Source organism: Xenopus laevis, chromosome 4S (genome assembly GCF_017654675.1).
Source record: "Xenopus laevis strain J_2021 chromosome 4S, Xenopus_laevis_v10.1, whole genome shotgun sequence".
In the NCBI taxonomy this organism is placed as follows: domain Eukaryota; kingdom Metazoa; phylum Chordata; class Amphibia; order Anura; family Pipidae; genus Xenopus; species Xenopus laevis.
Genome location: NC_054378.1, coordinates 87,045,338 through 87,063,020, shown reverse-complemented (window position 1 = coordinate 87,063,020; position 17,683 = coordinate 87,045,338). Strand labels below are relative to the sequence as shown.

The 17,683-nt window shown below is 40.3% G+C and overlaps 1 protein-coding gene across 3 annotated transcripts in view; it reads left to right on the top strand.

Moving 5' to 3' along the window:
* Nucleotides 1-8,071: 8,071 nt before the first annotated feature.
* LOC108715679 (dimethylaniline monooxygenase [N-oxide-forming] 2) overlaps nucleotides 8,072-17,683 on the top strand; it is a 32,873-nt gene continuing 23,261 nt past the window's right edge. Inside the window, exons 1-3 of one of the 3 annotated variants that reach the window (XM_018261057.2) lie at nucleotides 8,072-8,265; nucleotides 13,702-13,799; nucleotides 14,417-14,487. Coding sequence is in view for 1 of the 3 variants with exons in the window: in XM_018261058.2 (XP_018116547.2) it covers nucleotides 14,397-14,487 (91 nt within the window). In the remaining 2 variants the exon portion in view is untranslated. Of the gene's footprint in view, nucleotides 8,266-13,701; nucleotides 13,800-14,381; nucleotides 14,488-17,683 lie in introns of those variants that run through there. The other 2 variants (XM_018261060.2, XM_018261058.2) reach the window with 2 other exon arrangements.

The window sequence follows — 17,683 nt, the reverse complement described above, 5'->3', positions numbered from 1 at the left end:
CCTAGGCAAGGCATCAATCAGTGCCCCCCACCCTGTCCTGCATTACTATTTCCCACCTTACCATACATATTGCCCCCTGTGCCAGCAGCCATCATGTTGCCACCTGTACCATCACCTATCATGCCCCATTTGTACCTGTACCGCGCGGGTCTGCAGTCAATCCCTCAGATTGGACCAATCTGTACCTGTGCCAGCTAGGGTTGCCACCTTTTCTGGAAAAAAATACCGACCTTCCGACTGTAAGCCCTACGGGGTAGGGTCCTCTAGCCTTTTGTTTCCTTGACACTGAGCACTTAATCTGTATTGTAATTATATTTTTTATATTTATGTGAATTGTGTTTCTAATAATGCACTAATTGTTACTTTTTATTTCAATGACACCTTGTTTGTTACTACTAATTTATTGTTTTGCTGTACAGTGCTTTGCCCTCGAGCGCTTTACAAATAAAAATATACATACATACACACATAGTCTTGCAGTTTTTTCCTATTAATAACTTTGGGATCAAGCATCATTTTTACCGGCCAGGCCGGTAAAATACCGGCCAGGTGGCAACCCTAGTGCGAGCATAAGACAAAAAATCCATCATATTGTTACCCATAATTTGTACCTATGCCAGCGGCAGCCAAAAAAAACCCATAATATAGCCCCTAATTTGTACCTGTGCCAGCAGGAGCCAAAAATCCATCATATTGCAAACATCTGTGTACCTGTGCCAGCAGCCACCATATTGCCCCATGTACCTGAGCCAGTAGCAGCCAATCCCTCATTGCCCTCAATCTGTACCAATGCCAGCATCAGCCAAAAAATCCACAATATTGCCCCCAAATATGTGCTTGTGCCAGCAGGAGCCAACAATCCATCATATTGCCCCATATCATCTGTTTACCTGTGCAAGCAGCAGCCAAGATATTGCCCATAAATATGTACTGACACCTGGGCCCACCGGGAGTCTTCTTGGTATCTATCATATTGCCCCTAATTTTAGGTGCAAAATACCTACAAAATCTCATTTGCAGTTTAGCCCTGTTATTATTACTTACTGATGGTATACTGTATCTTGTTTATAATATTGTAATACCGAACCCTGAAAGGTGATAATAGTGCTATTAATTATGTTTCTTTTTATTTGACTACATATCCAATACTTTAATTTTGTCATAAACGTGAACTGTATGTCAAATACAAACGTAAATAATATGACAATAAAATTGTTAGATATGTAATTGAAGCGGTTGTTCACCTTCAGACACTTCAGTTGGTTTCAGATTGCTCACTACAAATAAAGACTTTTTCCAATTACTCTCTATTTTTCTAATATTGAAGTGTAAAGTTTCATTTTTCACCTTCTAAAACAGCTCTGGGAAGGGGGTCGCCGACTCTTTAACTGGTCTAAATTGATGCCTTTAGTTGATCCATTTGTTATCTTTGTGCCTGCTGACCAGAATCACATTTCATTAAAGGAGAAGTCAACCCCTTCAGCGCTAAAATCCCTCCCCTGCATAGGCCCACTCCCTTCTCCTACCCCCTCCCCAGGCAAATGCCCCAAACATGCATGTCCTCTCTTGCCGAGTTCACGGGCGCCATCTTTGTCCTGTATTTTGCGGCGCATACGCATTAGGAGGCATTTGCCGGTTGGATCTACTGCGCATGCGCTGAAAGTCACGAAGTTTCTGAAAAAAGAAATCGTAAAATTCGGGCACATGTGCAGTAGATCCAACCAGGGCCGGGCCAAGGGATAGGCGGAGTAGGCATGTGCTTAGGGCGCAAAGCTGGGGGGTGCCAGGCACCTACCTCCTCTGTCGACTACCCCCAGTCCGGTCCCCTTTGTGCCCGATTTTTTTTACTTCTCTTTGCGCTCCTGCGCATGCGCAGGAGCGCTAAGCTGGCGCCGCATCCGCGGCTTGCCTTGGGCGCCAGTGCGGCCCGGCCCTGGATCCAACTGGCAAATGCCTCCTGCGCATGCGCCACCAAACGCCGATCAGTACAGGAAGAAGCGAAATTTTATCAACCAAATTTATCAACTAAGGGGCAGATTTATTAAAGGATCAGTAACACGAAAAAATGAAAGTCTTTTAAAGCAATGGAAATGTAATGTACTGTTGTGCTGCATTGGTAAAACTGACGTGATTGCTTCAGAAACTCTACTATAGTAGCTATGCTATGTAGCCATGGGGGCAACCATTCAAAGCTGAAAAAGGACACAGTATACACAGCAGATAAGACATAAGCTCTGTAGTATACAATGGGATTCTTGAGAGGTTATCTACTGTGTATCCTGTGCATGAATGGCTGCCCCCATGACTACACAGCAACTTGTTTATATAAACTATATTTGTGTATCTGATGCAAACGCACCAGTTTTACCAGTGCAGGGCAACTCTATATTACATTGTCATTCCTTGAAAACACTCCTTTTTTGGTGTTACTATTCCTTTAAGGGTCAAATTGTGAATTCAAATTTTCAAGTTGGATTTTTGGTCAAAACTCACATATTCGAGTTGGAAATAGTCCAATCTCGAATTCGAGATTTATCATACTTGGACCCTGAGAACAACTCCAATTCGACTATTTGCCAAATTCATGTAGAAGTCAGTGGCAGAGGTCCAGTGACCGATTTGAAGATGTTAATAGCCTTCCTAACATTCAAGTTTTTTTCTGAGAAAAAACTTGATTCGAGTTTAGTCCAATTCGATTTGAGATTTTGGTTCTGTAATATTCATTCGAGTTTTAGACTTTCAAGTTTTTTCTTAAATAACCTCCCATTTGAGTTGTGAGTATATTCGAATTTATTAGAGTAAAACAAAAACTTGAACTTTGGTAAATCTGCCCCTATATGGAGCAAATTTTAACAGTTCAGAATGTTCCTGGATCACTGAGCTGCCAGACTGAGATACTAGAGGCAGGACTTTCTTTGGCAGTGTCCTAAAATGGCCACCATAATGTCTGGTTAGATTAGCATGAGATTAAGGGGGGGGGGCAGGGTTATTTGTCAATAAATGCTATTTAAGACTTTTGTGGCAGAAGCAACATGTAAATGCTCTTCCGTGCTTGACTTGAGTTGAACTTGACGGATATAGCAACATTGAAAGAGGATGGACCATGTCTCATGGCTCTGGAGATGGAGACCTCAGGTACTCAGTACAACAAGTTGCAGAGAGAAAACATTCTTTAACCTGCTGTTTCAGACACACACCATCCAAAGTGTAAATAAACTATATTTCCTTGTCACTCCATATCAGCATTACAACCGGGAGGCCCCTCCCTTCCATGCCCCCAGACCAGATAGTCCCTCCCTCTCCAAAAATCTTAAAGGAACAGTAACACCAAATAATGTAAGTGTTTTAAAGTAAGGAAAAGATCATGTACTGTTGCCCTGCACTGGTAAAACTGATGTGTTTGCTTCAGAAACACTACTATTGTTTATATAAACAAGCTGCTGTGGAGCAATGGCGGAAATTGAAAAACGGCTATATGGCACAGGCTCAATAGTGTATAACAGATAACACCATTATGTTCTACAGAGTTTATCTGTTATCTGCTGTGTAACCTGAGCCTTTTCTCCTTTGAATGGCTGCCCCCATTGCTACACAGCAGCTTATTTATATAAACAATAGTAGTGTTTCTTAAGCAAACACAGCAGTTTTACCAGTGCAGGGCAACACTGCATTATATTTTCATTACTTTAAAACACTTTTATTTTTTGACATTCCTGTTCCTTTAAAGGTACTAACGAGACTCACCTACCTCGTCTTTTCTGTTTCTGCCTTTAGACTTTTGGAGGGCTGGCTTGCGTTCCTTGCATGAGTGGCAAATCTTGCAGGTGAACATGGGGCAGAGTAAGGGACCCTTCCTCCTTTCCTGGTATGGTTTGGAGCAGAATATGCTTAAGGGGGTTGTTTACTGACTATTAGAGTGACTATAAGTCAGTTGTTCCTCCTGTCCTGAGAGGCGTGTCATGTGACTGGCCAGGTAGGTTGCTTGTGACCAGGGCCGCCATTAGAAATCATGGGGCCCCGTACAACAACATTTTCAGGGCCCCATGGGCCCCGCCCACACTAGCGCCCAAGCCCCACCCCAGATCCCGCCCACTCCACCCAAGCCCCACGCCATCCCACCGAAAGACCACACAGACATCAGCGCTAAAAAAGTAACCCCCCACACACAAGTTATAAAAAGCTATTGATGGTATAAGTTAAAAAAAAGCATTGGTGCCAGGGCCTCCTTTACAAGTTAAAATAAAATTGGGGCCTCAAATATCTTTTTTAAAAAAACCATTGGTGCCACGGCCCCCCTTACAAGTTAAAAACAATTGGTGGCCCAAAAAATATTTAAAAAAAAAACATTGGTGCTAGGGCCCCCCTTACAAGTTAAAAAAATTGGGGCCCCAAAAAATAGTTTTTAAAAAAAACATTGGTGCCAGGGCCCCCCTTACAAGTTATAAAAAATTGGCGCTCCAAAAAATATTTTTTTAAAAAAACATTGGTGCCAGGGCCCCCCTTACAAGTTAAAAAAATTATGGCCCCAAAAATATATATTTTAAAAAAACATTGGTAGCAGGGCCCCCCTTACAAGTTAAAAAAAATTGGGGCCCCAAATTAAAAAAAAAAAAAAAAACATTGGTGGCAGGGGCCTATAGAATATTAAAATAATACATTGGTGGCCAGGGGATTAAAAAAAAAACCCACACATGTTTTTCAGTAGAATTGAACTTGTTGCTTCAGGACTTCAACTTCGCCTCCTTTCGTGACTTCGGGTCTTTTCGCCGCTTCAGGACTTCAATTTCGACTGTTTTCGTGACTTCAGGTCTTGCTTCGGGACTTCGGCTTCAGCTATTTTCGTGACTTCGGGTCTTTTCGTTGCTTCGGGAGTTCGGCTTCGGCTTTTTTAGTGGCTTCGGGTCCTTTGGCTGTTCGGCGCTCTCAAGGGGGGCCGGCTCTTTTCTAAACTGCAGCACTACCGGGCCCCCCTTCATGCCCGGGACACTTGTCCCTCCTGTCCCCCCCGATGGCGGCCCTGCTTGTGACACAGAGGATCAGTTACTGGCATTGGCGGTTCTTGTATTAGGCTTATTCCTTTTGGTAGGAACCCCTTTTACTGCCGCATCTCCCTTTTGTGTGAGGTTCTCCCCCATTGGAGCCTCTGAGCAGAGCAGTCGCATTTTATTAACCCCGTTCCTCTACATCTGACTTCGGATCATGGTAATAGACGTGCTGTGTAAGTGCGGTTACTTTTCTCTCTCCCTGCTGCTTCCGGTGCATCTCTGATGTATTACAGGGAGAGATAGGGTGCATGGGGAGGGGAGAGGCGGGGAGCCGGTTGTTTTAGAATGCCACATCCAAGATGGCGTGGCGGTGCTGTCAGCAGAGTTTGTGACGGCCATATTGGGGGAGGAGTCAGCATTAGGAGGTTTTATAATAGTCTCCACAGTGTTGGTGCGATCTCTAGAGGAGATTCTCACTGCTGTTCTGGGGAGTGAATTATAGGACTGGTATGGTATGTTTGTTTCTTGTGTGGCATTTCTTTGTTCTTTCTTGGACTTATGTTTTCTTTTGGGTTCTTTTAGACTGTGTTGGTTGGAAGTTATATTATGGATCCTTTAGCCTCAGGTGCCTCTGCCTTCCAAGCTAGGTAAGTCCCTCCTTTTTTTCTGTGGGTGTTCTCTTCTTTCTTTTCTCTCTCTCTCTCCTCTGATTGTCTTTTTCTGGTTTAGTCTTAGTTTGTCTGAAGAGAGCCTTCCTAGAAGCAGGTCTGCTTCTGAATCCTCAGGATTGGGCAGGGAGGTCCTGGAAGAGGAACAGGGACCAGTCCTGGAATCAGGGGAAGTAAATGAGGAATTTTCTGATGAAGAAAGTGGGTTCCCAGGGAATGCAACAGAGACCTTTAGAGATTCAGAGGACGACTCTGACACCTTGAATTAGTCTTTTGACTTCTCCTTAGTGTCTCCCCTAATTAAAGCATTGAGACTCACTCTGGGGGTAGAAGAGGAAGTAGAGGGTTCCAAAACAGTTAAAGTTTTACCTACACCTTCCAAGAATCGTCAAACCTTTCCTTTGTTCGGGGAGGTTTCAGACCTGATTAAAGCAGAATGTCAGAAGGCGGCTAAGAAAGTCTCCTTTGCTTCTCCAGGCAGTAGATTTGCTACATTGTATCCTTTCAAGGAGGCGGAGATTAAAGACTGGATGGTGCCTCCATCGGTTGATCCTGCTGTCATTCACTTGCCTAAAAAGACAACCTTGCCAATTTCAGACCAATGGGTTCTAGACATCCTGACGAGAGGCTATCATCTGGAATTTTCGGCAATCCCAGTAGAAAACAGATTTGTGGTATCACCTTACCCGGCTACGGGAGAGAAGAGAGAAGCTTTGGTTCTGTATGTTCAGTGACTTCTAGTTCTTCTAGACTTCTCAAGAGGAGAAAAGGGGAATCTATTCGGTCTTATTTCTGGTAAAAAAGGCTTCAGGAGGTTGGAGACCGATTTTGAATCTCAGGGAGGTCAACAAGTACCTGAAGTTTCAGAAGTTCAAGATGGAGTACATCTTTTCCATTATTTCAGCAGTACTACCCAAAGATTGGCTTCTCTCTATAGACCTTCGAGATGCATACCTCCATATTCCAGTCAGAGGCTCATCAGCGCTTCCTTCGTTTTTCCGTGGCAGGAAGACATTTTTAGTTCCATTGCCTGCCATTTGACCTGTCAACCTCACCAAGGGTTTACTCCAAGGTTCTGGTAACTTTAATTGCAGCTCTAAGATTGGAGGGGATCTCCATATGACATTACCTGGACGACATCCTAGCGTCAGCAAGGAGCAGGGAGACCCTCGTTGGTCATCGGGATCAAGTTTTGAATTTTTTACAGGCCCACCGATGGATAATAAATTGGGAGAAGAACCATCTTATTCCCTCCCAGTCATTGCAGTACTTGGAAGCCTTGTTCGACACGTTGGGGGGGGGGGCAGTGTCTCTGCCTCCACAGAGAATTCAGGACTTAATCTGCCAAACATCAGGGTTTCTGGAAAGGTCTCAGGTCTCGGCTCAGGAGTTAATGTCCCTGATAGGCTCTATGGCGGCAACTGTTCCAGTCACAAAATGGGCCAGGTGGCATATGAGACCAGCACAATGGCTTTTTCTGGATCGATGGAACAGGATGAGGAGAGATTGGAATCAACAGATCCAGTTATTACGGACATTTAAGCTGTCTCTCAGATGGTGGCTATCAGAGAAGAATCTCAGCAGAGGACTCCAGTTAACTCAACCTCAATGGAGGACACTAGTCTCGGATGCTTCCACGTTGGGGTGGGGGGCGCATCTGGACTCAGAATGGGTTCAAGGACAGTGGTCTTGCCAGCAGAGGGGAGTTTCAATCCAATATTTTTGGAAATCAGGGCTGCGAAGAATGCTCTGTTTTCTTTCGCCCAAGTTCTTCAGGTTTCCTCAGTCCAGATGTTAATAAACAACACCTGAGCGTTGGCTTGCATCAGGAAACAAGGGGGAACCAAGAGCAGATCCTTGCTCCAAGAGGTGCAGCCGACTCTGTCCTGGGCAGAGAGAAATCTGGTGCTTTTGACGGCTGCTTACCTTCCGGAAATAGAGAACCAGAAAACACTGTCGGTTCACGAATGGTCTCTGCATCAGGAAGTGTTTCAGATGCTGTTGGAGAGATGGGGCTTACCAGAGGTCAATTTGATGGCTTCAAGTCACAACACCCAGTGTTCAGTCTTCTTTTCCAGGAGGTTCTGTCTGAAAGCGGGAGCAGTGCACTGCTACAGAGCTGGTCAGGTCATCTAGTGTATGCATTTCCTCCATTCCCACTCATTCTTCATACACTGCAGAAGGTCATTCAGGACAGGGTCGAGATACTATTGATTGCTGGCAATTGGCCTGTTCGGGCATTTTCCCGACGGGCCGCTCTTTATTTAGTGTCAGTGGGCTGCTGCTCCTGATTGATCCAGCGGGCTCTAGGACCGCTCCTCCATCCTTTTTCACACTGTGGCTCTGCCCCTCCCACTCCTCTCTGCTCGGACGCTGCTGCCTCTGCCGGCTGTTTGTATGTCCCAGCACTCTCAGCATGAGCATGGAAGCCGGATGAATAGGAGATACTGCAGCTGCTGCCCTGCCTGCCTGTCTGTGCTGAGCCTGCACATAATCCTCCCTGCCTGTGAACACACCACATCAGTTACAGTAACATCAGGTTGGTGTGGATTTCTGTAGAGCAGGCAAAATCACTATGGGGTAGGAAGAGTCAACTGTGCTGAAAGTATCAGGTACTGACTAAATCTGTCTTTTTTAAAAATTTAACCTGGACTGTCTGTTTGTTTTCACTTTTTCACTTCATTTTTTTTTTTTTTTATAAGAATGAATAAAACAGTAAAAAAAATGTTTTGTTGTCCAATGTATCCGTGTTACTAGGGCGGGCCCTGCTGGCCCAGACCCAGTCCGTGCACTTCCCCCTTACCTCTCAGACCCTGGTCGCACCGGCAAAAGGTAGGTACACCCGGTGGGGCCCCTGCCAGCCCAGACCCACTCCCTGTACTTACTCCTAACCTCCCGGACCCCGGTCGCGCAAGGATAAGGTGTGCACACTCACAGAGGTGGTTTCCCGGCAGATTGGACTTAGCGGCTGGGGGGCCCCTCAGTCCAACGCTGCTTGGCCCAGTCATGGTTCTTGTGCCGTACAGTGGACAGCCCACTATATTTATCAAGGAATATAAAGGCACAAGGCTGCAGAATCTTAAACATATTTTACAAGGCAGCTCTTTACGCACATATGTTTTTTGCAGTTTTACCCCAATATATGAGTGGATGTGTACAAAAACCATTACAAGTGGGCTGCTTTGATTTTTTTTGCCCGGGCTGCTTTTTACCCCCAGTCCGGCCCTGACCAGAGGCATAAAGAAAATATACAGTATTTCCAAACATCTTTCCTGGTCATCCCCAAACAGCATAAAAACACTATTGTACATATTGTTATGTATCTATGTGTATTCCTTGTTTGGTTTTCTTTATCTGTCATTGTTGTGTGTGTGTGTATAAATATATATTTCAATCCAAGAAAGCAGTGATAGCAGTTGGATACAAATGTCCTGCAGTAAATCTTTAATATTGCATGGTATATCAACGTGTTTTGATTCCCAAGGGATCGTCATCAGGATAATGAATGGAAGTGAATTAACATTCAAATACCCCGAACATACAATCAGTGTACAAGATCAATTAATACATCACACACAAAATGCTGCCTCGGAGATCACCTGACCAGAAATACTACAGCTCTAACTGTAACAGGAAGAATTGTGGAAGCAAAAGACAGAACTTTCTCTGTTAATTGGCTCATGTGACCTAACGTGTAAGGGCAGATTTATCAAGGGATAAAGTGAAAATTCGAATTAAAAAAATTTGAATTTCAAGCTATTTTTCTGTTCTTTTACTAGGGAATATTCAATTTGAATTTAAAAAAAAAATAGAAAATTCAAATATCAAAATTTATCATGTAATGTCTCTTTAAAAATTCAACTTCGACCATTTGCCAACTAAAACCTGCCGAATTGCTGCTTTCGCCTATGGGGGGCCTCCTAGAATCTATTTGGAGTCAATTGGTGGGCTTTGAAAAATTGAAAAAAAACCTCTAATCAAATTCGATCAAATACAATGTTACTTAGATTCGTACAATTCAAATGAAAACGGCCTATTCACCTGAAAAAAAACCCCTTTGATTTTGTTGTTAAATTTCGGCTGGTCTTTTTTTATTCGAATTTCAAGTTATTGGAGTTCAAAAAAACTCTCATTACTTCAAAATTAGACCCTTGATAAATCTGCCCCATACAGTATGGTTTGTTTGTGTGCACCGCAAATCCTAGGATCCCAGGGCGCAGCCCTTATTTTTTAAAATGGCAATTTTCTATTTCTATGATTAACCAATGGCACATACTGCTAAAAAAAAAAAGTATATTATTATGAAAATGGTTTATTTACATGAAGCAGGGATTTACATATGATGTTTTATGCAATATATTTTTTTATAGAGACCTACATTGTTTGGGGGTATAGTTTTCCCTTAACCTTAGCGGATTCATAAAAAAAATATTGCCTTGTTAGAGCAAGGGCAAAATTTCTTTATTACCAGGCTTAAACAAATAAAAAGATTCCAATAAATATGCCTATAATGTCCAAAAATAAGTTCAATTTCATTGGATTGCCATATACTTTACACCAGTAACTCATGCAATAGAAACCATATGGCATATCAATATTATAGACATTAAGCACATAATCATTAAAGGGGGTTTTCACCTTCCAACACTTTGTTCAGTTGGTTTAAAATAGTTCACAAGAAATAAAGACTTTTTCCCATTTATATTCTACTTTCTATTTGCAATCATTTTTCCAATATTGAAGTTTGAAGATTCAATTTTCACCTTCTTATTTCTTTCTAAAGAAGCTATAGGAGGAGGGGGTCGCTGACTCCCTCCTCCTATAACTGTAACTGTTCTAAACTGATACATTAAGTTGATACATTTGTTATCTTTGTCCCTGCTGAGCAGAATCCCTGAGTTTCATTACAGGCAGCTGTTAGATTTGATACAATAATTGCTAATATTCCACAGAGGCACCTGAGAAATAGATCAATTAAATATAGCAAATTGTAAGAATTGCTACAATTAAATGTAACCGTTTAGAATCTACATGTGGATCACTGAGTTGCCAGACTGAAATACCAGACACACGAACATTAAAGGGGAACTCCGGCTTCCAAACCAAAATTTGATAAAAAAGGCCCACACAACACAGAAACCCCTAATATATCCATCACAGTTACATGTTTCTTCAAAAAGTAAGAATGCATGCCATTTTCTATGCTGAAATTCAGTTCTTCTTCACAAGTTGCTTGAAATTATGTTGACTTTTCTAAAAGATTAAATTATGTTTGTGTGGAATTCCCCTTTAAATGTTAAACTTCAATTTTGGAGAAATGGCAAAAAATAAAAGATGGAAAGCAATTGGAAAAAGTCTATTTCTGATGAACAATCTGAAAACAACTGAACTAAAAAAAAAAGTGTTTCAGGTTAGTATCAAGTATCAGGTTAATGATACTTGGCACAGTCAATGGCACAGTCAGTAGAAGTATATTGAGGGTCTGTCTCTGCTCCCGTATTATCTTGGCAACCCTTGAATCAGTCTCACAGAGTAATTCAAAGTTCCTTTACTGGGCGGAAGAAAAAATATTAAACAACAATGTATCCGTTAAATGTTTGCCCTTGCTTTAGACCAATGAAACACAAAGAGGATTAATCATCCATGATAAATTTCCTCTTCTACTAATATTTTTTTAATTTCATACAGATGAGGCAGTCCATAGGTAGTCAGTGGGTACAATACACTGTAGATGAAAGCTACACAGATTTTAGCACCTAGGAAATACAGTGCCCAACTACGGGTCAGATTCAATTCAGACAGAAATCTTTTCTGACTGAATTGAATCTGGCTCTATGTAAAAAAATGTTTACATTCTGAAGTATTTAGAGGGACAATACTTTTACCATCCACTAGATGGCAGTAAAGCTTTGTGCTCTTAGAAGCCTATTTTTTACAGGCGTGTAAATGACTTACGCTAAAAAAAAAAAAAAGAAATGAATGGTGTTTCAATGGTGAGAAATTTGCACCAGGAACTCCCTTGGCTGCTTCCTAATCATCATACCACCTCACACTTCTCTTTGCACCATCACTGTGCCACTGACAGCCTTCCAGTGGGCCCTGGCTGGTAGCCACCCCTAGCCACCTTAGTAGTTCCTCTACTGGATGGCAATGTATTGTGTAATTACTAAACAACTTTTTCATAAATGCAAGGCAAATTTCAACAGGAAGTTCTAAATAGGGAATACTGCTGGACTTTGAAATTAAGTTTAATAAATTAAAGTGAGAGTGCTAATGATATAAAGTGGATTATTATCTGGATAATAGATTCTTAATTTTCATTCCAGTTTAAGCTATTCGCAAAGTAAATGGGAATGAATTTATGTGACAGTTAGCCACATTACACTTTGCACTTCTTATTACATTACCCTAAATTTTTACAGGACAAAGAGGATGTCACTTTTTAAAAACGAATTTACCAGCCAGGGTGGGCGGGTTGGTGACATAGGGACAGAGCAATGATGTAAATGATGGGACTGTGATATAAAAAGGGATGTGATCGGGCAGTCTGGTGACATAGGGGCAAGCTATTGACACGACTAGGAGTTTTGATGACATAAGGCACACAGTGTCGGACTGGCCCACTGGGATACCAGAAAAACTCCCGGTGGGCCCAGGTGTCAGTGGGACCTCATGCTGCTAAACATTTGGCCTATTTCATGGCCATTCTCTATTTCTATGACAACAAAGAGGCTAAATAGATGGAATAATAGAGTATAGTATGTAAAGAAAAGAGACTGGGAGAATAGAGGTTGAGGAGAGGAAGATTAATAGAAGAGTGGGCCCCTGGTCTAAGGTTTTTTGGTGGGCCCCTGGTGTCCCAGTCCGACAATGAAGGCATAGATACTGTATGTAAGAAGGAGTCACATTTGGGGCATGATTAGGGCTTATGTGGGATGGCAAGGGGCAAAACAAGAGGTTATTGCAAATGTTACTGGCAATTTCATTAAAGGGGAATGATGTCCTTTTTTCAACATGAGTTTAAAGGCATAGTAACACCAAAAATGAAAGAGTGTTAAAGGAAAGCCAATATAATGTAGTGTTGCCCTGCACTGCAAAACTGGTGTGTTTGCTTCAGAAAAACAACTATAGTTTATATAAACAAGCTGCTGTGTAGCATTGGGGACAGACATTCAAGCACAGGACCCATAGAAGAAAACAGATAAGTTCTCAAGAATCCCATTGTATGCTACAGAGCATATCTGTTATCTGCTGTGTATCCTTTTCTCCTTTTTAGCTTTGAATGGCTGCCCCCATGTCTACACAGCAGCTTGTTCATATAAACAAACAAATATGAAAAAATTCAATATATGTGCGTTATCTTATGTTTTTGAGGTTGCACTGGCAGACGATCGGATGAGGATTGTGAATTAATTCGCAACTTTGCATACCTTAAAGACATTTAAGCCGCTTATGATTAATAGGGAGACGAGACGTGGGTACAATTTATTTTGTATAGGAAGCGCATACAATCCTTGACTTATGTTTCTGAAGCAAACACACCAATTTTACCAGTGCAGCACAACAGTACATTATATTTTCATTACATTGGGACACTTTCATTTTTTGGGTGTTACTGTTCCTTTAACAAATTTTTTTTTTATTTTATTTTTAAACAGATTTTACAAAAATAATACAATACCATAGATATAAATAGATAGAAAGATGAAAAGAAAATGAGAATAAAATAGAGTAGATTGAGAATATATAAGACCCAAGCTATCTCGTAGCTGTTTGCTTCCGAAATTCACTTGCTAAACCCGCGGGCCATCTCCTAAACCTTCAAGGTTACTTAGACCAATTACAAATTTTATTACTCCAACTGACTCGCTTACCCCATCCCCAGGACATTCCTATCTATACACAGAAGGACCCTCCATTTAATCCTCGTTCAACCTGAAGTCCCTTTTATCCCGATTTGTTTATAAACCTAACCCATGGTTCCCAGGTTTCCCAGTATTTAGCACTCTTATTATGAATAATATGTGTTATTTCTTCCATCTTCCTAGTATGCTCTACTACCTGCTGCCACTCCATGCTGCTGGGTGGAACTGACTTCCTCCAGTGTCTTGGGATTATTGACCTAGCCGCATCCAGCAAATGTAAGGTAAGTGGGTCCCTTAATAAACCCTTTTTATCAATATCTAGGCTTAACAGAATCAAAGGGACATCTTCCATCGACAAATTGGTGTTCGTTATTTCTTTTATTACTTTCAAGATATTACCCCAATAATCTTGCACATCCTTACACTTACACCATATGTGCGCGTGTGTCCCCCTCTCCCTACCACATCTCCAACATAAATCTGTGAGTTCAGGATACATCCTATTCAACTTAGTTGGTGTGAGGTGCCATCTAGTAACTATTTTGAAATTCATTTCACTCACTCTTACCGCTCTAGATGATTTGTGGGCTTGTAACAGGATCTTATTCCACATCTCGGGGGGGATCTTACTATCCAATTCTTTTTCCCACTCCCTGAGAGCTGTGTCTTTGCCCAGAGAAATATTTGATAATAAAAGTTTATATATAATAGATATTGCTTTATTAGGAACCTCTTTACTTTCCAATAATTTTTCCCATTTGGTCAGTTCTCTATCCCAATCTTCCTCTTTAGATTTATAAATATAATGTTGCAATTGGCAGTAGTTCCATGCATCTCTAACATGATTTCCCCATTTCTTTTGAATTTCTTTTAATGAAATGATTTTATTGTTTTCCAGAAAATCACTGATTCTTGTTGGTCTCCCCTCAAGTACCCGCCAATCCTTGAAGGCTCCATTCTCTAAACTGGGTACAAATGAACTGTTGTATACTAAGGGTTGTAAAATAAAGGGCGTTTTAGTCAGGTTCATCTTTATTCTGTTGCTATACCAAATCCTAAGTGTGGGAGCTATAAGAGGGTGGGCCTTCACCCTATCACACCATAAAAAATTTAACAAAGGTATCCCGGCCCACTGATGTTCTAGATGTTCTTCCTTTCCTCTCCTGCCCATTGTTTTATACGTGTTAATTGGATTGAAATATAGTTTGGCGTCTGGAATAGCTAACCCTCCTCTGTCTAATGGTTATATTAGTTGTCTATATTGGATCCTAGCCTGTTTGCCATTCCAAATAAATTTTATAAACAAGGATTTAATTTTCTTGAAAAAAACAGATGGTAATCTAATTGGCAGAACTTGTAGATAGTAGTTCAGTTTAGGCATCAGGAACATTTTCAATGCTTGTACTCTCCCCATCCATGACAGGTTTATTTTATTCCATTTATTTACCTTGTCCTGAAGTGTTGTCAATAAGGGGACAAAATTGCTGTTATATAAATCGGACATATCCTTTAACGAATTGGCTCATGATGAACATACTTTTTGCCAATGGTTTAAATCAGGAAATATATATGATTTTTATTTTTAGATTTTGCTTTGGGTAGTGCAGAGGTAGTTATGGTAATTCCAAATGATTTCCTTACAGTATGTAAGTATGAAGTTTCAAAAATGGGGCTGCATTTTTACTTTTATTATAAGCAGAATAAGTAGTAACTTATTCAGGGAGGAATTTAATTTGCATCAGCTTGCTTATGAATATTTTTAAACCTTGCCCATTTTGTTATAGGTATTTGTACTACTTTTATCTGGCAGAGAAGTCATTTCTTGTGAAAGGCTGTCAGTTTGGATGTGAAGCTGAAATATCTAATCCCTCGGTTTGAATTTATTTCTTATATTTCCTGGTTCCTCATGAAACAGCGTATGGCTGTAAATACAGTCTGTTCAACTTTTATAACTATCAGTATTTCTCTATAAAGCTGTCCAAAAATGTGATTTTCTTTGTTCTTGATCAAATTATTCCTCAAATAAAAATATGAACAGTCAGATGCCGAGAATACAGCACGGGCTGGAGAGGAAATTGCAGTCTGTTGAAAGAACCATTTAATGATGAGGCTTAAAGATAGGGTGTGAATTATTAAAGGGGCATATTAAGACTGTGTAATGTACATGCATGCCTGAGGCCATCTAATATTTTGCAGAGAAATGCAGAATGTGCCGGATTATGTTGGTGTGTTGGGTGCAGAACATTGGAGATGTCTCATATGCAGTGCATGACAGGGTCACTGAAAGAAATGTTTTTCAGGGGCAGAAGAATCCATTGTTTTGCTAGATAACTGTTTGTACATTGTATTAAGTGTGATGCAAATAAGTGCAGTAGGAACTGAATGATGAACTATACCGGTATGGGTAAGATCTGGAAAGCTTTGAATTAAAGGAAGGCCATCTACTATTTGAATCAAATAATTCACTTAACTACATTAATAAATAAATTATAAAGTATAAATACATGCATAAATTATTTCCTTTTTCTTTATAACAATGAAATAGTGCATTAAGTTACCTTTTAGTATGTTATAAAATGCCCTATTCCTAGCAACTTTGTTATTGGTTATTGGTTATTTTTCATTTTTTTAATTATTTGCCTTTTTCTTCTGCCTCTTTCTAGCTTTTAAATGGGGATCACTGACCCCAGCAGCCAAAAACAGTTGCTCTGTGAGGCTACATTTTTATTGTTATTGTTACTTTTTATTACTTAACTTTCTATGCAGGCCCTCTACTATTCATATTCCCATCTCTTGTTCAAACCACTGCCATGGTTGCTCGGGCAAATAAAACCCTAGCAGCTGAAATACTAAATGGAGAGCTGGTATACAAAAAGCGATATAATTGAAAAAACATATAAAGTAAAAAATTAAGAACAATTACAAATTAGTATGAATGTCTACATCGTATTAAATGTTTGTTTAAAGGTGAACTACCCCTTTAATCCTTATTGGAGTAACAATCCCATTGGGTTTACTAAATGTTTAAATCATTTTTTGTAGACTTAAAATATGCAAAACAGTTCCCATACCCCTACTACAGGTCATGGGATGCAATGTACAGCTGGGGAGTAGTGGAGAACAACAACAGTTTAAAGGAATTGTTCATTATAAAAATAAAAACTGGGTAAAATAAAACATGTTTCTAATATAGTTAGTGAGCCAAAGATGTAATCTATAAAGTCTGGAGTGACATAATAGCCAGAACACTACTTACTGCTTAGTTTCCACTGGCAGTAACCAATCAGTGACTTGAGCCCCCCCCGCACATGGGTAATAACTGTTTGCTTATGAATCTGAACTGCATGCTAAGGATCATTTGCAAACTCACTAGGGATTACAGTGCCATGGCCAATTGTAAAGGATTAGTTTAAAATTGTAATTCTTATTTATGGAAGACCATAAATGTTTCTGCAATTCCATTCCTCCCAGGGAGCATTCTTCTCCTATTCTTTTTCACTACTTACCTAAAACACTGCATTAGGCTTACCCCTCCGTGTGCAATTTAATTTCTGTTATAAAGAGAAAAGCAATATCATTTCAGAAAGTATGGATTAACTTTCCAAATTAATTGCATTTTAATATATTTAGCTTGTCTCAAAATTCTAGTTTTTCAACCAGTTTGTGCAATCTAAGCATCTATTACCCTAAGTTTAAAAATTAGGGTTTTTGCCAAGCCAAACAAGCTTTAATTTTTATTGTGCATGGTTCAGGTGAGTTTAAACCATGAAGTATTTAATTAAAAGGTATGCAGATGACATAAGTAGGATCATTTAAAGGGCAGATTTTACAGTCAGCGTCGTATGACGCAGGCAGAAGTAAACAAGGCTCAGTAATCTAGTAAATAAATGAACATTTTAACCGTAAGGTCAAACCTTTCCTCTGCTGGAATTAAACATTAGTCTTTCTAGTCTTTTCTAGGTGATCCTCTCTCAAGGGAAAATGGAGCCAACAAAGCATCGTGTACACAGGGGTTTTCTGCTCCACATATTGTATAATTTCATTGTAAGATTTCATAATGGCCTCTTGGCAATGCTTTTTAAGTAATCAAAATCAACAGGGCAGATATAATTTGCATGAAAACTTTAAATATGTCACCTATATTATTAAACCAGCAATATTGGCA